Raw genomic sequence first — 23,274 nt, forward strand, 5'->3', positions numbered from 1 at the left:
TTTTGCATTGGACAACTGCAAATTTAAAGGCAGATCCTTTCAATTATCTCTAAATTAATGGTCTAAGACTTAGTTCAGTTGCTGTCCATTAATTCTTTTTCTTAGAGAAGACAGTTATGATACATTAAATAGACAGTGAATTTATGAGAAAGCCTAATGGTGGTCTCCTGTGATTTCTCAAAGTCTTGTTGCCCAAATAAGAAACTATTCTGTTTTTCAATGAACGAGTAGTAGTAAAACAATTCAATGCATTTTCAGCAAAAATATTAATTCTTCTGAGTAAAATGAATGTCACTAAATCTAAATCATTTATAACTATGCTATTTATAAGACTGTTTAAAATAAGGATCTGCCCAATTTGCATGATAGTTATGAAAACTGGTCCTATCCTGCAAAAAATATAATAACTATCAGCTGAAGTTCAACTCTGTAGTTTAATGCAATTTGCATTAGTTTACCTCTTGAGAATTGTGTCATAATGTAGGAAGTAATGGAAGCTGCAACTCTGTCTAGTATTTTGAGGGAGTATCCGCATGATGGACTCTGCAACCAAGTTTGAGTGGATGGGAAAGTATCACATAAGCTACCAAAGTACTCTGGTAAAGTTTTGTGTCTAGCTGCATCTTGTGGGTGGGTGTCTGGAGAAGAGTGAACGTTACTATGAGTAATACTTCAAAGTGTTGAAAATTTCCCAAGTATGGTGAGAAAAAGAAATTAAATATGTGGTACTGCAGATTCATGTTTCCTTCTGATGGTTATATATTTATCAAACCTACTTACTTTCCAAGTATAGTAAGAAGATTTTTTTTCTGGAGTCAACATTGGCACTTCTTGTGTGTTCATTTTTTTAATATTAGTTAGTTATATATATATTTTATATTTGAATGGAAAAGTATTTTTACACTGTGTTTCTGTGTTTTCTCTTATGATTACATAGTAACTAAGGTAATTAGCTCATTTTCAGAACTAAATTGAGCAGGAGCATTTCGCAGTAACTAGAACTTGCTAGTCTTCCTTTGTTTTTGGTTCAAAGCTCCTTGTAGGTATTGAAGTTTTTGTAGATAAAGAAAATTAAATCAGGAGTGATTGAGCCACAGATCTTAAAGAAAAATCATTGGTAAGTTTAGGCTTTCTGTGTTAGGAAGTTTGTCTTGCAGGCGAAGAGCTGATGAGAATCCAAACATGTGCAGAGTGTTTCTATTTGAAATAAGTTGAATAAATAATATTTAATTTATCTTTAACCTGTCACAACTCATCTTTCATCAAAGAAAATAACCCAGCTTTAGATTTTGTAGGGGCTTTGAAAATACTGTGTGGCAGCCCCTGACACTGCACTGCCTGACCTTGCTATGTGCCATTCTTCTTGCTGGAAAGGCATGCAGGAGGCACACTGACAATAATCTCAGCTTGGCACTTTTACAATGAGAAGGGCTTACTGTGTAAGCATGAGGCTTAACATACCATACCTTGTTGTAATTGCAAGTTCTAAGAAGGTCATCTCAGGTCTTTCATCCTTTGGGGTGGATAGGTTAAATTGTGTGTAGTTCGTATTATAGCTTATTAGTTATTTGAGTTCTTTGAGGGCAAGTCTGTGGACAGTACAACAGTAAATGTAATTTGGAGCAAATATGTAACCTTATGAAAAATTCCAGTGTCTTAGCCAAAACTCTCTCACTCCCTTTACTGTGCAAAATTTTAATAATGCAATTTATTCTGCCCAGTCCCTGTCAGTATTAATAGATACTTGTAAGTTCTTGATATCTGCAACCAGCTGCAAAAATCTATTTATATGTATTTGCTCACTCTTTCTAGCTTGTTCCCTCACCTATAGTCCATGCTACTGGAGTTGTTCAGTATCATAATGACTGAGGATTTCAGAATGCATGAGTAACATATAGTAGATTTTAATAATTTTTGTACCTGTTTGTTTCAAATTGATGATGTTGTTTTAAAGCAGGATTCTTTTGCTTTCTCTGTTTCTTTTAATTTTATATCACAGTGAAATTATAAGGGTAAGTGGTTCACAGGTAGGAGGAACTTACCTAGTGTCAGGGTTTTTGCATTTTAAAGGTTTTGCCATTTTAATAGATTGCTCTACACAGTCATTTCTGAAAGAATTGATTTATGTAGTGAATACTAAACTCCCTAATTTTACTCATTAAATAAAATGAAGGTGGTTTCTCCCTGTCTGTAGTGGTTTATCAGATCTCATGTGAAGAACCTAAAGACAAAGGGTTGCCATCATTCCCTACATGGAGATCCATTTTTGCTGTCTCAGACTGGATATTACTTGTGGTAGCTAAATGAATTGAGGATCCAGAGTGTCTGAAATGTATGATATGGAAGGCCAGGTAAATTCTGAGAGTAAGCATGTAAAGAAAAGTGCTTTCAAATGACCTGTACTTTGCCATTTTTTCTGTAAACAGAACAATGGCATTGAAAAACTCACTGTGAAACAGTGTTTGGAAGTGGAAGTTTGTTTTGGAAGCATGTCTACTGTCCATTCTGTGTGGCTCCCAAGAAGTGAAATGTAAATTCTTAAGAGGCTTGGGAAACAGTCAAGTCTGGGACAGCAGTGGGTGTTACATGAGATAGAATTAATTTCAGAACTAAACCATGTCATTTCGTGGATCACACGTTCAAGGGGGATGTCAAACATGAGGTTAATGTGAAGAATTTGAGCTTACAGAATGAATTTCAGAAACAGGAGTTAAATTCTGCCCAAGTGCAGCAAACTATGTGAAATTGGGAATCCTTGTTTTGGCTTCCTTATGAGTTGTCTGAAATGTGTCCATAACAGGGAATTTGAAAAAATATGAGCAAAAAATCTTGGACTGCATTTGATTCAGATTATTTTATGGGTCATATGTTCCTTCCCACCATTTCAGCCTTTCCTGTGAAAAGCCAGTGTGTGTTTATAAGCTATTTGCTTCTGCCATGCACATTTTTGGCATATTTTGTACTTTTCTTTTTTGATAGAATAGCATGTTGGATTTGCTTGTTACAGGGGAAGATCTGCTAGAGGATTTTTTGAGCTTGCTTTTTAATGGAAACAGTAGTTATGGAATCATGCTTTCCCTAGGAACTTCACCAATCAGTCGGCCAGGAGGTATGAAATAGTGTATCAGATCATATGGGTCTGTTTCCTCAAAAACAGCAAGACTGCACTTGTAGCATAAGCATTATACACAAAGCTTGTTAATTTTTTTCCCTTATTGGGGGGGATTTTTTGTTGGTTTTTACATGCCTGGAGGACAAAGGCACTGTCATGGGTTAGCACTGGCCAGATGTTAGTGCACCCATGAATATATGTTTTTTCTCTAACAACTCCTGTGGGATGTGATCAGGAACAGAGCAGAGCAGGCTTAAATCTTGAAAACAAAACAAAAAAAAACCCACCAAAACTTTATTCATTACATAAGAACAGGGACAAAGATACTCTTAAACACACACAGAGACAGAAATAAAAACTTCTTAGAACATTTCTTCTCCCAGTTTCTACCTCCCCACCCATCACTTTTCACAGACCAACCTTTGGGTTTTAAATCAAACAATCACCACTCAAAAAAACTAATCTTCAATTCAGCAAGGGAGAGAGGAGTCTCTCTCGCACCACAAACTGTTCTTCAGAAAACAGGGGTTCACCCCTTATGTGTTTCCATGTCACCTATAGCACCGCCCGGAGAAGTCTGCTAAGGTGACACTCTCTTTTTCCTATGTCCAGCGCTCTCACCGCTGTCCACAGGCTGAAAACTGCATACAGGGCTCTTTTAAGGATGCTGCATGCCGAGCTCTCCCCTTTTTACCCAGGGGCCAGGGTTCCAGGAGCAGGTCTGCCCTGAGGGCAGAGGGTGCCACCTCACCCTCCCCCTCTCTTCTCTGCTCGCTCCAACTCTTCAAGTGCCAGTCACTGTAGCAAAAGCAAGGGCAGCTGTATCCACCCAAAAATGCAGTTTATGTTCAAAAGAGACTCAAGTTCAGTCCATGGCTGACATTATGCAAGAGAATTCCAGCTCAGAAGGCTACTCCTCTCATTCTTCCATCGAATTCCTTCCAATCATGCTTTATCATCTCGGTCCCAGGCCGCTTCCCTCTCTCCGAAAACCACCAGTCATGAGAATCAATGTCTAAGAAAAGTTTCTTTCTGCCAAGCAAGGGTTAACAGTTTCTTCTCGGCAGGGTGCTGCAGGCTCAGGCACTCCCAGGCTCCGCAAACCCCCACTTGGCTGGGCACCTTCTCCCGGAGTTTGGGGGGGAGGAGGGGGGTGAGCACACACAGAAGGCACTTCCACAGTTTTCCACCCCTCCATCCTGGAGGGGGCAGCTCAGTTCCAGTCCTGTCCCCTCTCTTCTCCCCCCCCCCCCCCCCGGGGGCTCCGGCTTACCTGAGCCGACCACGTGTTTCCCCTCCCCCACCCAGCCTCCTGGCTGGGTGGGGAAAGAAGCCTCACACGTCTCTCTGCTGAAACCAAGATCTGAAAAGAGGCCGAACCCCCTTGGGGGTCCTGCTTTTAACTCTTTGTGTCCTCAGAGGCGTGTCCAAACCTCCGAGTGACCAATCCAGGTGCCAGCAGAAAAGCTGATCACTGATTGGACTGCCCACATCCCCCTGGAAAAATTCACCTCCCCCCCCCCAACCACGACAGGCACGGAGAGCAATCCTGCCAAGAAGAACTTGGGAATAAAAAGCTGGAAATGACCTTGCAGTGTGTGCTTGCAGCACCAAAACCTGGGCTGCATCCAGAGCCCCGTGGGCAGCAGGGGAGGGAGGGGATTCTGCCCCTCTGCTCTGCTCTGCTGAGACCCAGCTGGAGCTCTGCATCCAGAGCTGGGGTCCCAGCATAAAAAGAAGGACAGAGACCTTTCAGAATGAGTCCAGGGAAGGGCCACAATAATGCTCAGAGGGCTGCATTCCTCTCATATGAGGAAAAGGCTGAGAGAATTGGGAGCTGGAGAAGGCACTGAGGAGACCTTACTGCAACCTTACAGTACCTAAAGGAGCCCCAAAAGAAAGATGGGAACAAACATTTTAGTAGAGCCTGTAGTTATTGAGCAAGGTGTCATGGTGTTGAGCTAAAAGAGGATTGATTTAGCTTAGATATGTGGGTTTTTTACGCTGAGGCTAGTAAAACACTGGAACAGTTTACCCAGAGAGAGATGGTACATGCTCATCCCTGGAAATGAAATTCAAGTCCAGACTGAACGGAGGTTTGTGCAACCTGATCTAGTTGAAGATATCCCTGTTCATTGCAGAGGCATTGGACCAGATGGCCTTTACAGGTCCGTATCAGCTTAAACTATTCAATGAGTGTTTGTAAATAAAAAGCGTTAATAGTAATTTCTGTCTCGGTGGAATCTGAGCAGCTCACTCAATGAACAAATCTACTGTATTTACTGGAGTATCAGCATAGCACACCTGCAAGGTGGGACATTTTATCCTCTTTGAAACACACAAGCACAAAAGCAATTGGCATATTGAAAATATTACAGCAGATATATTGTCGATATGGGGTCTGAAATATGGAGTTCTTTATATCTATGGACTGTGCTCTTCTTTCCTGACTCTTGCAAAGAAAGTAATTGTAGAGTTTGAATATCTGAAGTTGCCATCTTTGTATTAGATTAGTATGAACTAAAAATACATTGGTAACTGTCTATTAGGATCAAGTTGAAGATGCATATTGTTGTTAATTCATTTCAGCTAGGTTAACAAGTTTATTATATATACAATTAATAGCAATTTCATTTCAGTCATATAATCCAAACTTAAACTTTAGATTGTAAAAGGAAGATTTTTCCTGTAACTCAAGTAATCTTTGTATAGTATGGAGTATTATCAGCAACTCTTTGTGGAGATCAAGAAACCTGTTGAATAAGGAGAGATATCATAGGTTATATCTAATCTACATTTTCTATATGTTATGAGGGAAGAAAGATGTATGAGATCTTAAATAATGTCAGTAAAAATCTGTGAAATGAGGCATTTCAGTAAGGTATGATGTTGACTTTTTGTGTTCTTTTTCTGTGCACACAGCTAAAATGTTGCCAAGACAATGGATCTTTATCTTAGTATGGGTTAAAAAGTGAAAGCATTGCTTCTGTATACTTGTATACTTCAGACTCCTTAAGGAATTACTATATCCATATAGTATGGATATCCATATAGTATCCAATATACTAATTGTTGGATTTAAAATGAGTGACATTCCGCTGAAAGATGTGTTGAGGTCTTTGTTCTTTACCTGTATAACTCAGAGCTGAGCCATACTGAACCATTATAGTTTGATTGCTTTGTAGAAATCAATCTCTGTCTAGTTGTGTGTCCCATCAGGTTTAATTGTAATCATGTGGAATTTTCAGACTACGTTATATGTATGGAAATCAGTTTTTTGATACAATATTCTGGAGAGACCTCAACATATATAGGTGCTGCAGTAAAATATGCCATATAAATGCATAGAAGACAAGCATGTTTCATAATTGTTGGACACAACATTTTACAATTATTTGCTTTGTGATTCCAAATAAAGCCAGGATATTCACACTGGTTACCATTTTTAATCTAGTGCTTAGTACTTGCCTTAAACATCTTGAAAATTATTGCAGTGTTGTTGGGTATTGCAACCATTTTAGCAATATGAGGAATATAATCTGGCCCTAATACACTACTTTCTTCTGCCATAAGCTTGACATAAGAGAATATACCTGAGTGAAGCATGAAGGAAGGTGTGTTTCTATTAAGCATGGACTTCAAGTCCATAAAATATAAATGTATCTTTTCCTCTTTCCAGATGCATAGCTAAAGTCACTTAGCAATTTATTCTCATGTCACATTACATAAAATTGTGCTGCTATAGGAGAGCTTAAATATTGAGGTTTTGAAGGTAATTTATGGGTGGCATGGGAGAATTAGTAATCGAAACAGTAATGGAATTGGAACCAGCTGTGGAAGCTACATAGGAAATTGTTCTTCCTTCCTGCAGTAACAGAGACATGCTGTAATTTTTAACCCTTGTCCCCCTACCTTCACCCTGTGGTTGCAGATCCTTGCATGACTAGCTGACAAACACAAACACACACACACACACACACACACACACTTTTAATTCCTTACCCTAATTATTTGGTAAATTTGTAGACAGCTGCAGTCTTGTCACTAGGTGAGATGTTGCACATAAATTTCTGTCTCACAAGATCCTAAGGTAAACTTTTGAATGAACATGTTTCACAATAATAGTTGTAGAACTATAGAACTGTAGAACTGTAGAAAAGTCAAGTCTGTGGACATCTCTCTCTCTCTTGAGCTGTAGCGGTTTAGTTTGCTGGCAGTAGTATGTTTGCTAAGAAAAACAGCATCCTTAGGGAATGTGAAAAACTTCACCATCATCGCTGAAAACCTTATAGCGGGTTCCTTAAAATAGGTTTTACTAACTCCCATTTTCAGATGAAGAAACTGAGGTATGCAGAAGTGAAATGAATTGCACAGTCAAAGGCCAAGAACTGGTCCACACCAATGGTGTATTGTTTCAATTTTGGTCATTAAAACACAAACAATTTAAAAGAGATGGCTTGCTAATGAGGTTGCCATTATATGGGTATAGAGCTTGTATCTTGCCAATGCTCATTAAATTCTATGCTAACATGTTCACCAGAAGTCATAAAATGAGCATAAGGCTCTTTTTTGATAAGAAGAAAAATGCGTTTTATTTTAGTTGTAGTAATACCATTTCTGTTTTAGGTAGCAATGCCAAATATTGATCATCTATTGGTTGCATAATTTTTTTAAGTTTTGATGATTGTATTGTGTTGCTGTTGATGGACTTAATTTCACTGCTTACACAACTTGCAAAAGAAGCTTTAATACTTACTCTACTGCCTATGTCATTTTAATGTACTTCCATAGAAGTGCATCTAACTAAAATTAGATTTTGCTGTATGAATTACAAAGGCATAGTAGTATTATTGACTTTTTAAATATATAGAGGGTAGGATATTTTTTGAAAAAACATGTTTAACTTCTTACATGTTTCTGAATTGTAAGATACTTCATAAGTACCTTTATTTTGACAGAGGTTAAATCTTGGAACAGTGAAGCTATTTTAAAGAATGAAAAACAGCTAAGTGTTCATAGTTTGTCATGGTGAGTCAGGTGAAATAACTTCATGCTTTTTATTCCCTAAAGTTTGCCAAAGGGTGGTAATGATAAAGTGTTTGTATAGTTTAGATTAAAATGTTTTGTTGCAAGTTTAATGTAAATAATTGGTGAACTGGCTAGCAGGCTGAAAAATGTTATGCATTAATGAATGTGAAGTTCAGTCTGGTTGTGCATCCTATGTTTTGGTTTTGGATTCTTTCATGGGTGTCTTTTATGGCATATTCCTTGTGGTAGAAATCCCACATGGACTCTGTGGTACAAAATTCTACATGTCTGTTTGCATCTGAGCTAAACATTTGGCACTTCCACTCCAAAGACTTAAAAGTTCACAATTATTTGTTCTTTCTGATTTCATAATTATACTACGGTTTGGAAACCTACTAACCTGAACAGAGCTTTCAGAGTTTATTTTTCTTCACTGTCAGCTGATCTATGGTTGTGTGGATTTTTTACTCTTGTAGCGTAAATGGAAGTATTCCATTATGTTAAAACAAAGTACTCTATTCAGCTCTATGGAATAATCTTAACAAAAGATATGCCTGAATGAAAATGCTAGAGATTTTTTTCATTCCTAACATGTCCAGTAGCAGTAATGTTTTGTATTTTTTTACTGTAGTAAAACTATGGCTTGACTGAACATGGGTACTTTTTGGTGGTATGTGGCAATTGTACATACAGTTTCAGCAAATTTGAAGTACTTATATTTATACCCATGTGAAACTGAGAAGATAAACATGAAACAGGTGGGTGGTTATATGAGTGGAATGTAATTGGAATACTCATCTTAAGTAAACCTGTCTCCCAGAAACTGCAGAGGAAACTTGAATGACTCCAGGCAATTTTAGATTTAAACCAGTTCTATCAATGACTATAACTTGTTTTAGAAATGGCTCAAGAGAATTTCTTTGGTATACATTGTGAAAACACTTCCCAGGTCATAATCATGAATATAAACTATGACTTCATAAATCAAAGGCTTGTTACAAATTTAGAAATTTATCTGAATGAGATTTTGGAATCTGGATGAAAAATAGCAACCTCCTGAAATCTGTCTAAAACTAGGCCCCAGAAGACAGATCAAGCAGGTTTTTTGCCGTATTTTAGAAGTATGATGTTTGTGTCTAACAATGGTGCTTGCAAGCATGCTGAGATTCTATTTGTAATACTGTTTCTAAACTGCTAAGCCATTGGAGTCTTTTCAGAAAGGGATGTGCTGGTAAGTGGCATGAAAAGGAAGGAGAGAGAGTTAATCGATGTTACCTGTTGTGTCATGGCATAGTCTCTAAGTTACTGTTTGACCCAACATCTAATAAAATATGTTGTATTTGGACTATAATACTACTAAAAATTTATTGCTTTTAGGTGGTCATGTTGAAATAAAGATTTGGTCTAAGGCCTTTTCCCTTGCTGGTTGAACCTGACATAACACTTAGGTTCAGATCATAAGAGAAAAATTACATTGAATTAGATGTGAATTAGATGATGTTGGAAGAAACTAGATGCAGTACTATTTCGATGTTGAATAATTAAATTTATTTCCTGTAGGTATTTGAATAGAAGTTAATCTACTTAAAGCACCTTTTAATTCTTGAGCGCACACTGAAGCAATACCTCTTAGTTCACTAAGGGAAAGAATAATGTCTCCTTGATCTTCCTATACTTAAAATTCAAGATGTAAATTCTGCACTGTTTTCACGTACCCAAATTAAAGACTGAAAACTGGGAAAAATATAATTTTGTATGGCCCTTCTGATATTTCTGTTAATTTCGAAGATTTTATCTATGTTTTTCAATGAGTAATGGATATTTTGGTTATTTTAGATGATACAGACACACGTGCTATAATTCATCCAACATAATCAAGGCACCTATGCTAGGAATTCAGATGCTTTGCACTTTCTTAAATAATTCACGAAGAGGAGAGGTTTCAAAATAATTTTGGTTTTTTGGTACACTGATTTTTCTTCTCGAATTGTTTGCGTATTTTTGAAGGCTGTATTGGAAGTCTGATGAAAGTTGTTTCCATATTTAGATGCATCTCATTTAGAAACTCAGATAATATGAATGTGGGCCAAGCTGAATTTAATAAATGCAAGTTTGCATGAAAATACGTCTGTCAATTCCTACACCTAAAAGAGAGGAAATTAAAAGTTGTTGAAATGTCCTCTCAAATCTGTATGCTTCCTTCTGCATGGAAATTTGTGGGTAATGCACTCCTGTTACCCCCCCTAATTTATATTTTTCTGTTGCTGTAGAAAAGCATCTTGGCCATCTCTCATACTGTAGTTTTTCATGTTCCGTCTTTCTCTTGAGTGTTCACTTGTGCAACCTTAGTGGATATCTTGTGTTTATTTTCAGTTTAATTTACAGAGGAAAAGAGTGAAAAAACATGCCCATTTTACAAGTAGTGTGGTTTTAATGATTATGGAACAAAACATGACATCACTGTGTGTTTGTTTGAAAAACTGGTTTAAAAAAGAAAAAATAAATCAGCTCACTTACTACTGCTTTCACCTTTCATTACTGTCATGGAAAATTCATCTGAGTGCCTAACAGCTGAAAACATTTATCTAGTTTGAAAAGAGGAATGAGGTATGTTTTCTTTCAGATTTGTGAAATACTCCCCTTAACCTCCTTTAATCTTTCTTCAAATAATGTTTCAGGCTTAATATTGAAGAACAGAAGCGGGTTCTTTTCTCTCTGTTCATCATCACTAAAATAACCTCTTAATTTCCTTCACTTGCATAGTGAATTTCGATGTGAGGTAGAAAGGAAAAAACTGCTTGATTGTGAGACTAAGGTTAATTCCAATGCAAGAAAGTTGTGCAAGTGTCCCCTTGTGAAGTTTTATGGACTTGTAGAACTTCTTTACACTGAAATAAAAGAATTTAGGTTGTATTTTAAGTGATGTATGAGAGAGAATACTTGACCTGTAAACCAAACACATTTTGATACAGACAATAACAAGCAACAACAAGCATGATTTTAAGCTTTCTGCTATTTGTATTAACATATGTTTGTGCCTAGATGCTGCAGCAGATTTCTTTGGTGGTCGAGATAAACAGTGGCTTATCTCCAGAAATCCCTGGTTTTCTGTGATATTTTATCTTTCTAAACATTACAGGCTGCCCATGGACTCTCCCTCTCTGGAGATATACAAAACACACCTTGGTTGAATTCCTGTGTCACCTGCTACAGGTGAACCTGCCTTGGCAGGAGGGTTGGACTGGATCATCTCCAGAGGTCTTTTCCAACTCTGGCCATTCCATAACTTTGTGAAGAGCTTGTGCTGCTGTACCTGTCTGCTTTGGGAATTACTGTGTCAGATATACCATCCTTTCTGTTGTGATTGTTGATGAGTTATCTGCCCATATTTTTGTCCCTAAAATGTTTTAAGGGCATTCTCTTTCAGTATGTAACATAATTTATAGTATGAACGTTTTTATAAGAAGAGATTACATTTCTCTGTCATCTAGATTTTCTTAGTTGCACTTATGATTTTGAATGCTTTGCTGAAGAAAATAGAAGAGGGAGAAAATTGTTAGTATCTGGTCACAAGGCAGATTTCAGCACTTTCAGTCTGTATGCTGGTGTACAAAATAAAAGCCTTTCAAACAGTCTCGGATTTTCCTGCCTTACCCATCTTGCCCCTCAGCAGTGTGACATTTGCTTTTCAATGCATAGCAGTTATTTTGGATCAGAAGAGAATAAGCTTTAAACAAACTTGAAAGAAAACATGAACATTATGTATTTAAACACAAGGCACAAAAATAGAAAGTTCTTTTTTCTTAATTGCCAGAAGGCCTGACATTTGCATGATCAAACATGACATTTTGTAGGGGGACCTTTTTTGGGGGAGGTTAAGTTCTTAAGTAGAAGGAGGTACTTAGATTACCATTTGTTGCTAGGGTTTGTTGTTCCCCTTCCACGTCCACCAGTTATTCCTGCTGCCCATTTAGTATTCCAATAGTTTCTGTCTGTCTTCAAGTAAGGCAGTAATTATCTGTGTCAGACCACTCTGTGATACTTGCTCTGCGAAATCTGTAGTTTCACCAGAGATGGAGAAATCTCTGAAGTGTAGCTCTTGCCTCTTTCTCATCACTCCTGCCCATGAATAGACAGCATTTTCCCTGTGGAGTATATCAAACCAGAGACCTAAAGGAGCAGGGTGTGTTTATGCTTGGAGCAGAAGGGTTTTTTCAGTATAGCAGAATCACAGAATTAATAATTATATGGTTTTGATCAAAAGAGACTTTAAAGACCATCTCCTTCCAATACTCCTGCGACTAAACCAGATTGCTCAGAGCCCCATCCAGGCCTGGTCTTAAAAAGTTTGGGATAGGGCATATACAGCTTCTCCCAACAACCTCTGCCAGTGCCTCACCACCCTCACAGTAAAGAAGTTTTTCATAGTATCTAACCTAATCCTACCCCCTTCTTCAGTTTAAACCTATGCCCCTTTATCCTAATGCCAAATGTCCTTGTGGTAAGTCCCTCCAGATTTTCTGAGGTCCCTTTCAGAATCAGGGAAGTGCTATAATGTTTCCCCAGAGCCTTCTCTTCTCCAGGCTGAACACTCTCAGCCTGTCCTCACAAGAGAAGTGACCCAGCTCCCTTTAGATATCTCTTAAAGATATCTAAAATAGGTAGTAGCCAAACCAGGTTTAGCCTTTTCTCTTGGTCAAGACAGGGAAAGTGCTTACCCTTTAGTTCAACCAGCTATAGTTTTACATTTTGTTGTTCCATACTGTGCCATAGCTCTGTTCTTGCAAATGATAATCCCTTCAAATTTTCAGGAAGGCGGTGTTTCAGGAGAGAACTGAGATCAAAGGAGCTATTGAGAATTTTTTCCCAGGGCAGCATATGCTCTTGAAGTTCTTAAAGAAGGCATAGTCCTTTTTAAGGGCAATGGCAAGGACAGTTAAAAAGAACTGGTTTTTCTCTGTAAATTATAGTATTTTGGATTCCTATTTAAGTGTGTGAAAGATTACCTATAGTTTGCAGGTCTCTGTCATGCAAGATAATTTCCATTTATATACAAACCTCTGTAAACAGAACAGTAGACACTATTCTAGGTAGAAATGTATCATTTTTCCCTTCTCTGGTTGGACCATGAAAAAGTGGGTAATTTTGGTTATTTGATTTTTTGGTTTTGTTTTTGATTTCTCTCAAGACATTCTGGGGAGACTAATCTAGTTTCAGCCTCTGGCTGCTAGTGACATATTTTCTGAGTATGGTTTGAAAATACTCAGAGTATATAAAAGGAAACTCCCAAAAGGAATAAAGAAAATAAAATCCACAATATTTACTGACAGTGGTGCAATAAATAGAACGTTGTTAGGCACAGGAGTATAACACTCAACTAGGCTGGAATTCTCTGAAAAAATTGAAACTCCATACTACAGATGTGATGCTGATTTGCAGTGTCCTTTTGCAGAAATTGCTTTTAAAGTAAGACTATTCATTTTGAGAAAAAACTGTGAACTCATAAACTATGCTATTTCACAGATTTAATATATATTAATCTTATGTCAGCCAGGGAATTGAGAATGTTTGTAAAAATATTAGGAGATACGTCAACACCATAACTCTTTTCCTCTATTTCTGCTGAAGCAAAAATTTATAATATTGTCTTTTCCTCATGTTCTTTAAAAGAAAATAACAACCACAACAACAACAACAACAACAAGCCCTGGAAATCCTGTGAAGATTTTATCTCCTCTAGTTTTAATTTTTCAGAACAATACAAATACAATACAAATACAAATTTTGCAGAACAATATTAGTGAAATCATAGAACCAGTTTGTGTAAAGTGAACATCTGAAATCCAAGCAACAGCTAAAGTTCTGGAAGTGCAGGTACACTTGGACAAACCCCATCCTTTCATTTTTTTTCACACTTCCAGTAATGTTCCAGTATACATGATATCCAGATGTTCAAATCAGCATAAATATTTTAGCTATATTTCCCTTTTGAAGAGTGAAAAAAAAAAGGATTTTATGGCATTCATTATTCTTTGGAGTATATTAACAGGAAAAGTGGTAGTTGTATCTGATTGTCTTGTGTGCTATGTGCTGTAGCACATTAGAGATATAGCATTCTGAGTTATTTAGGAAGTTCATGATTAACTAAAATAGAATAAGCCACCTTGTTTTTTTGTAAATGTTTAGCTAATCTGAAGATGTTATGCCAAGATATGTTCCTGGATGTTGTTATCTTATTTTTTTTGTTTTGAATAGTCTAAACAGTTATTTTAACTGTCAGCATCCCTTGGACACTGCAGAGCTTAGCACCAGTAGCAGTCGCCAAATGTCTGACTTTCAGGCTCAGGATGTTTGATTTATCAGGTGGCAGAATATATTCCTGTCTGTTCTTCTTCCCTAAAAATTAGTAGCCAGAATACTGTTCAACCTGCCTGTGTATAAAGCAAAAATATTTTCATGTTAGTGTCTCACTCTTCTAATGAAAAAGGAGATTTAATTATTGTCACCTGAGGGAGCTAGTAGTTAAAATAAAGTAAGTTTGTTCTAGATAATTTTGCTTATTAATATTTTTTTTTTCTTTGACTTACTGGAAGACGTCTCAAAAGTAGTTAAGATACTCTCTGAAAATTAAATTCAGTGCTGACACAATACCATAGCCTCCTTTGTGGTAAGGTACATGAAATGAAGAATTCTATAATATTCCAGTGCAGAAAAGCAACCTTGCAGTGATTAAGGTAAGAATCCAACAGATGGTTTCTGTGAAAGCCTTTGATTCACAAAAATAGTACATCTTTTGTTGTGGATGATGGTTGTTGTGCGTGAATCTTGGAAACTGTTTGCTTTTCACACTTTGGTTTTTATGGAATGTACTTGGATGGCAAGTGCGGGCAATGGCTATGTGGCAATTTTTTGCATCCCAAGAACACCAAATAATCAGTTTATAGTGTAGGGAATGATGGAACATTGGAAACTTAATTTGTATTATAATTATACCTTTGTCTGTGTGTTTTATAATGTCAGTTGAACAATAAACGCATTTTCATAAACACAGCTTTGCTTGGGAATTTTGAGTTACATCTGCTTCTCAGCTTCTAAACCACCAAGTCTGTGGAAGTGTCACTTAGTGCCATGTGGGTTATACCTTTTTGGATGTCATATGTAGCTATTGGTAAACCTTTACTGTTACCTTGTGGTGGGCTGACCTTGGCTGGATGGCAGCTGCCCACTAGGCTGCTTTATCATTCCCATCCTCAGCGTGATGGAGCAGGAGAAGAGAGGCGGATGGAAAAAAATCATATGGATCAAGATAAAGGCAGCTTAATGAAGTAAAAGTGAAGGCCACACATGGAAACAAGGGAAAGCAGATTTATTCTCTACTTCCCATTAGCAGGGGGTGTCTTGCCACTTCCCAGCTGGGCTTCAGTGACAAAGTAGTTGGGCTGGAAGACAAATTTGGGTGCACATGCACAACCTCCATGCCCTCCCCTCTTAAAGACCCCTCATTTCAACCCCTCTGCCATGGGCAGAAATGCCTTCCACTAGACAGAGTTGCTCAGAGCATCATCCAACATGACCTAGAACGTTTTCAGGGATGAGACATCCCAGCTTCCCAGGGATGAGACATGCCAACCTGTGCCAATGCCTAAAAACCCTTAAAGTAAAGAGTAATGCCTAATCTAAACGTACTCCCTTGTAGTTTAAGGAAAGTAAGAAGAAGGATAGATGTGGCTAAACCAAAGATAATGAAAGTTTTAGTTTTGTCAGAGAAGTAAAAGATGGAACTAATAAAGAACATAAAAAAACATGAAGGTAGTCAGCCTGAGGCTATAGAGACTTGTCTGTGCAGCACGAAAAATAGTGAAGGGATTGGCAGAGATGGGTAAGGCAGGAGATTTAATGTGTAGTATAAAATGTGCCTAAAATTATTTTAAAATCATACTTTGGCAGCAGAAAATTATACCAAAGATATCAGGCATCAAGAGGATAAATAGTGATTGTTTTAGGAAACTGAAATGGTGCCAGATAAATAAGCATTTTGAGGGTAATGATTCACATGACCTTTGCAGAAAGTTGCTCAAAAGTACTTGAGTACTTCCATTACATTTCTTTCTGTGTGAATTTATATCTTCAAAAGAGAAAAACCCCTCACAAACCTGTTTTATTCTTAAGATGGCATCATATTCTTAAAACAATTCTTCATCATATTGTTGAGACTATATCCATTCAAATAAAAATGTGAAATCAGTCTGTGGTTTATGATTTTCCTGTTTCTCCTGCTCATATTATGACTAGTGTGATGGAAATCTTCTTACTTTTACGTATATGTTGGTTTAGTGGTTTTTTCTGGGGATAGCACTCTTTTCACAGAGGTGAATTTTCTTTTTTTCCAGAACCCTGTCAAGAAAATCCCAGATTCTCATGAAATTACACTCCAACATGGAACAAAGACAGTAAGTGATAACTGTTTTCAACCCTTCATGCTTTTCTAGAACTGTGCCAGTCTCTGAAATAAGTTAACAAATACTTATCAGCTGCAGTTCAAGAAACTTGAACTTTTTTTCCTTGATTTGTTATTTTAGTCATTCTTTTTTCTTAGTCCAATTGAAAATGTGTTTCATGACCACCTCTTCAATTTCTTGTAATAACCTAAATCTGGCTCTATTTGACTCAATTGTAATCTCATTTTCATCAGGTATGTTCTCTGTAACTTTTAGAGTTTTTTCTTTTGGGATAGACCTTCCTAACACGTAGGCATAGGTCTAATCTAGACCTTTATTTGGTAATGGGTTTAAAGGAGAATGTTATTGTCAACAACTTCTGTGCAGCTGAGTACTTCATTCTGCTTCAATCTTTTAGTACCTTTTATAAACCATTCTCAATTTCTTGAGATCTGGTTGTTCCTTGTATTTGACTGCATATTTTCCAGATTTTGTCTCCAGTACTACTCCTTTGCTTTCTTTTAAAGAATCACAGTCCAACTTGGAACTATCTTTTTTTTTCTCTATTTATTTCTGTATTTGTATAATCACATCTTCCAACATAAATTCAATTGTTTTTGTGGGCTGATTGACCTGTAAAAGATGCATTGTATTACACTGAACAAAATAGATTGGATTTTTTGACATGCAATGCATGCAACTGCTTTGCATGTTAATTTCTACGAATACTGGGTTTTGCAGGGTAGTGTACTAGTGCAAATCAATTTCCCATTTTACATCTGACAGTAACTGCTTCTGCAGTATGTTTCTTGAATATATGTCCTAACAAACTTTGTTAGGTAAAATTCTTTGATTTATTTTTCTCTATATTAAACCAGTAAATCTTTTCATGTCTTCTTAAAGAGTAAGCTCATGTTATTCCTAACTAAAAGGTCTTGTAAAGTGGAAGTACAGTTCTGGAGGACTTCTGAGATATTTCGACCGCAGGAGAATGCAGCTGTCATCACCTAGAAAGAGGTGAATTGTAATGTGGGATATATATAGCACAGTTGGATTAGACTGGATGCAGTAAATGAAACATAAAATTGAAAAAAAACCCCTCTTCTGCAGAAGGGCTATCTTCTTGGGTTTTTTTTTTTGTTTGTTTATTTGTTTTAGAACAGTGAAACCACTTACCCCTGACCTTAGACACAAAAGGATGGGAGTAACTTCATGTCTTGATTTTGGTGTATTGCCTTAATGTTTTTAAGTTTTCTCATTTCTGTATTTCAGCTAAAAGTATATATAATGTCCCATCTGTAGCTCTTCAATCTAGTAAATATGGATTTGATGATGACTCTATTCCTGTGCAGCTGAGAAATCTCAGGAAAGATTTCCCAAGCTAGAGAGTCTTCTGAGAAACTTGATTAATTTCCCATTTGTCTTGCTTCTACAGTGTAATAGGAATTACTGTTCCCAGTGAAACTTCATATATGTTTTTTATTTCTCATGGTACTTTTGATATATAGGTGGGTATGGGAAAGAATATGAAATATGTGCTTTCTAATATATCACAACTGCTCTCTCATATAGGTAGGAGTTATTAAATAGAACACTTGGGTATTACGATTAATCTGGAGATGCCCAGTTTTTCTGCATGTCAGAAATCATGAATGAAATGGCTAGGGTTCAAAATTGCCATTTAAGTTGTAAAAGGGGCATATTCTTTTTAGAAACATATAAGAGATTGCACATTTTAAAAGATTTCTGGAAGTGAATACCTCTGAATTACAGCGGGATGTTTAGATTAAGGAGGAGTTAGTTGCCTGGTGAATAGGACCATCATTTCTGCCACGTCTTGGTTTTTTTGAAAGTACTCTTTCCAGACAGTTGGCTTTACTAGGGCGTTGTATAGCTGAGGTGTTGTACTGAGAGGTATTACCTGCATTGCAAAATCACAGAATTTTCTGAGTTGGGAAGAGACTCACAAAGATCATCAGGTCCACCTCCTGGTGCTGCACGACACCATCCCCAAGAGCGCTGTCCAAACACTCCTTGAACTCTGTCAGCTGCTGTGACAACTTCCATGGGGAGCCTTTTCCAGTGTCCAGTCACCCTCTGGGAGAAGGACCTTCTCCTAATACATTTTATTGAGAAGGACTCTGTGAGAGACAGTATCAAAAGCTTTACTTATGTCCCAAAAGATCACATTAACTGGCTTCCCATGATTTACTAGATGGGTTACCATGTTGTAAAAGGAAATCAGATTTGATAAGCAAGACTTTTCTCTCATGAAGACATGCTGGTGGTGACTGATGACTGCGTTGTTCTTCTTGCCCTTCTTGAAAAGGGACAACTTTTGTCAGTTTCCAGTCAGCTGTGACCTCTCCAGATTCCCAAGACTGCTTGAAAGTCATCAGGAAAGGCTTTGGAATAAGATCGGCCAGCTCTTTGAGGATCCTTGCATGAATCTCATCAGGCTCCATAGGTTTGTAGGGATCCACTTGGAGCAGCAAATCCTGCACAATTTCAGGGTGGGCTGGGAGTTGATCCTTCTCACAGTCATGGTCTGAGACCCGCTTGGTCTGTCAGAAGACAGAGGCAGAGAAAGCTTGAAACATCTCTGCCTTGCCTCTGACCTCTTTGTGAAGTGCCCATCCTTATCCTTTAATGGGCTGATACTATTTCTACACTGCCTTTAACCATTAATATACTTGGAAAAAAGTTCTTGTTTCCCCCTCACAGTTCTGGGCAGCTTCAACTCCAACTGAGCTTTGGCTGTGAAGATTTTCTCCCTGCAGTAGCATCTCTGTATTGTTTCCATGTCACCAGAACTTGCGTCCACTGGGCATATACCTTTCTTTTTTGCCTTGTTTCCAAGAGAAGATCCCTGCTCAGCCAAGCCAGCCTTCTGCCTCACCTGCTTAATTTCCAGCATTTGGGAACAGCCTGTTCCTACCTTAGGAGGTGATGCTTAAAAGGTGGCGAGCTCAGAGCTGATCAGGAGCAGTGGGAACCTAAAGCAGAAGATGACTAGAAATGAATCTTTGATAAAATAAGGAATAGCTAAGTGAACTTTTTCTCCATGAAACTGGAAAAAGAAAACTCAAAAGAAGCCCATACTATTTCATGTAAGGAAATCTAAAATCTAGGAAAGGAAATTGTCCATCTTAAAGAATAAATTTCATTCATACATGCTGTTTTTATTGGGACAGTTGTTTTCTGTAGGTTACTTTTTCCATGCATTTGTTTCCATGTTTTAAAATATTTTCTGTGGGAACTATTCAACAGTTTACATAAGTTCTAAAAGTCTCCATAACACATGTAGATAGATGTATACTAAAGCTTTGGAAAAGAAGTACAGTAGTAGTCTGATACATCTTTGAGACAAGGTTTTTTTGGTGGTATTACTATGTGTCTGCATTAAATCATAGTTCCTGTCAGTACTTTCCATGTATATGTGTAAAGAAGATTCATATGGGTAGGCATCTTATGTGTAAAATTATTGTTATTTTTGTACATCCATATCTAGAATTTTTAATACAGTTTTAGGCATCTGAAAGTAATTCCTCTGAGTTCTTTTCTTCACTGAAGACATTCATTATTGCTGTAGTCATTTGTTATAACCTGTAGTCATGACACTATTCTCAGGTGTTACCCTCCACTCAGAAATGAAGAGTTTTTTGTCTTTTATTCTGTATACAGGTTTTTTTGTTTGATTTGGGTTTTTTTCCCACATGGTATTTTGTAAGTTGAATGTTCTTGGTGAAATATGATATTATTCCTTTTCCTTCAGAATGTTCTGGTTTATGTCTTCAAATGCTTTTCCTGGCATTTTATAGAACATTATTATTATTGTCATCATCCTTATCATTATCATTACTACTACTATTACTACTACTTCCTTGTGTTTGAGACTCTTTCTTCTTACTGAAAGGATTTTTCAATGTGATGTGATGATTATCTGTCTTATAAATGTGGGATGACCCATGTGGTTTTTTTTTTTGTTTTGTTTTGTTTTGTTTTGTTTTTTTGGTGGTTGTTGTTGTTGTTAAAAGTAATCTGCTGGTTATAGTCTAGGTTTTACTCATGGGCCCCATTAAAACGTAAGCATGAATTCCATCTGAGTTTTGTCTTTTAAGTAAAACTTATTAAGACATTTTAACATTTCAGGGTAGGTGTAATTTTGAGTAATTCCAAAAATACTTTTGTTTTATTTTTTGTAGAACTTTTCAACACTCTTTCATGCAGATGACTTAATTTTTTTGAGAATTAGTCTCTTGATATCTAAATTAATTCAGCACATTGTCCAGCTAATCTTATATTAAAGTTTGGAATCATAGTAGTATATAGAGTATTTTCACAAATGTGAAAAGAAATAATTTTGAAGGAAAATTATTTTAAATTTTATATTATATATATTATTATTATTTCTATAATTTCTGATGAAATGCCTTCTGTTACCTTATTTCTCCATGTAGTGTTTTGAACATTACTGTTTATTTTAGTATATGAAATATTATTTATTGTACTATAAAACATTACCATTCTTCAAACAGAGAATTAAAACAGATTTTCAGTAAAATTCCCGTTTTACTTGAGCTATGATTTGAGAGTAACAGATGAGAGTAATAAGTATTAGCATTTGTTCCTCAAAATTTTGAATAGCTCTGAGAAGTTAATTTTGTATATAAAAGAAATGGGTTTTGAGAAGTTATTTTGACCTGTTTTGCTACAATAGTATCTTCTTTAAAATCTATGATTTAAAAAAAATTTCAAGTTTATACCCTATTTTATTACTCTCTTTTTTTCCTAAGAGAAATTTAACAAAGCAATGTGTATATGCATGTGAGCTGTCTTCAATAAACTTAGAATCTTAAACTGGTGAATGTTAAACACCATTTTGTTACCTTGCTAGAAATACTGTTTGTACTTTTCATAGAGGTCTAGAGTACAATTTTCTTCATAGAAACAGAACTTAGCCATGTTTTGCAGTGAGATGATTAGGATTTCTCGGCTGTCTTCAGTGCTTTATTCAGACTATGTAATTTTTACTTCCATTCTTCCTACTCCTTCAGAAGTACTAAGACTTTATTCAAAGTAGGGAAATTTCAAAATGAAAATATAGCTAAGATATTTCAGTGGGAAACCAGTGCACTGGGTTGTTTGGGACTTGGGGTTATTTTTAACTTTAGTAGCATTTTATGTTTTGGTGACACCCTGAAGAATTGTAGAAAAAGATAAAAAGCTTGAAAGATTATGATTATATATATTTTTTCTTTCCAGGTTTCTGCTTTGGGGTTGGATCCTTCAGGTGCTCGTTTGATAACTGGTGGATATGATTATGATGTAAAATTTTGGGATTTTGCTGGAATGGATGCCTCTCTCCAAGCTTTTCGGTCTCTCCAGCCTTGTGAATGGTAGGCATGAGGACTGCCTTGTGCGCTTAGTGTCCCATGTTAAGCTGCTGGTAGAATGCACAAAAGCCTTGTTTAAAATACTCTTAAATAACAAGGAATGTGAACCTAAGAACTTATCTGCTTGTTTCTTTTCCTGCTTTTTACAGTGACTTGCAAGTTTTCCCTTTTTAGAAAGCTACAGGTGAATTTGCCAATGCAATTGTTAATAACACATCAGAAAACCTCTCAAAGACAAGTTCACTATCATAGTTGCTAACTGATGTTAATGGAATACACTTTTTATATGTATTCTGCTTATATAAAACTAATTGAGAGAGGAAGCAAGTTAAAACAATTGACCCTGTTGTGGAGAGCCTCTCTAGTTCCCACCAGGATTTCTGTAGGGAAAGATGTTTTGTTTAATTTTCATGAAGTCCTCCGTTTCAGAAAGCATTAGTCCTTTGAATTGCAATGATCACTGAATAACAACATAGGGTGAAATACTGTCTTTCTGGAAGAAAGAATATACTTATTTACATTTATTTCTATGTTTCTATATATGCAAATTGAAAAGAAAATGCAGGAAGCATTTTTAGAAAATTGTTTCCATACTATCCATATTGTTCACCGGTAATCTCAAAAGTAAGTGAAGTAAGTTAATTTAATTATTCCAGAGACCTGGAGCACAGACCTCCTTTAACAGTAGTGCACACAGAACTTACTGAAAAATACATTGCATAAAAAATTGCATAAAGTAAAACACAGTGGTTTTAGCAAGGTATGTTCTGATGTCTTACTTATGTGGTGCAGTTTATAATGTGGTACAGTTTATAAGGTACTTTGGTATGATTAAAAAAGGGATTGAAATTTATTTCCACAGTGTAAGTAGTACTTAGAATGTCTATTTTAAAGCTACAGCTGAATTTCAGTCAGTTTGGGAGGCAGAATGTGTATAATTGTCTGTGCTATGCCAAAAATCTAGATAATGAAAGATGAGAAGAAGTTAGGACTGTTATCCAAACAGTCCTAATTGAGGAGGAGTGAAATAGAAAGGAATTCAACTGTTGTTCTGAAGTGTGAAAAATCCGAAAATAACAAATGTGCTTTAATGCATTATACAATTACAATCTCTTTGACAGACCTTAGCTTTCTTATAATAAGCTGACAAATGACATATTTACTTTGAAAACATAATTAAATAAACATACCACTTAGGAATAAATAAATAAAAGTTTTCAAATGTAAAGTAACATTTAGACTTTGCTGGCATGAGTTTCATTTACATAATTAGTTAGCAGGATATAAATGGTATTGTCCT

At 36.5% G+C, this 23,274-nt stretch overlaps 1 protein-coding gene across 1 annotated transcript in view; it reads left to right on the plus strand.

Moving 5' to 3' along the window:
* WDR70 (WD repeat domain 70) overlaps positions 1–23,274 on the plus strand; it is a 126,709-nt gene that overhangs the window by 16,736 nt on the left and 86,699 nt on the right. The window contains exons 6-7 of the mRNA XM_063423131.1: positions 16,531–16,590; positions 21,844–21,977. Of these exons, the coding sequence (XP_063279201.1) occupies positions 16,531–16,590; positions 21,844–21,977 (194 nt within the window). The remainder of the gene's footprint in view (positions 1–16,530; positions 16,591–21,843; positions 21,978–23,274) is intronic.

Source organism: Prinia subflava, chromosome Z (genome assembly GCF_021018805.1).
Source record: "Prinia subflava isolate CZ2003 ecotype Zambia chromosome Z, Cam_Psub_1.2, whole genome shotgun sequence".
NCBI lineage: Eukaryota > Metazoa > Chordata > Aves > Passeriformes > Cisticolidae > Prinia > Prinia subflava.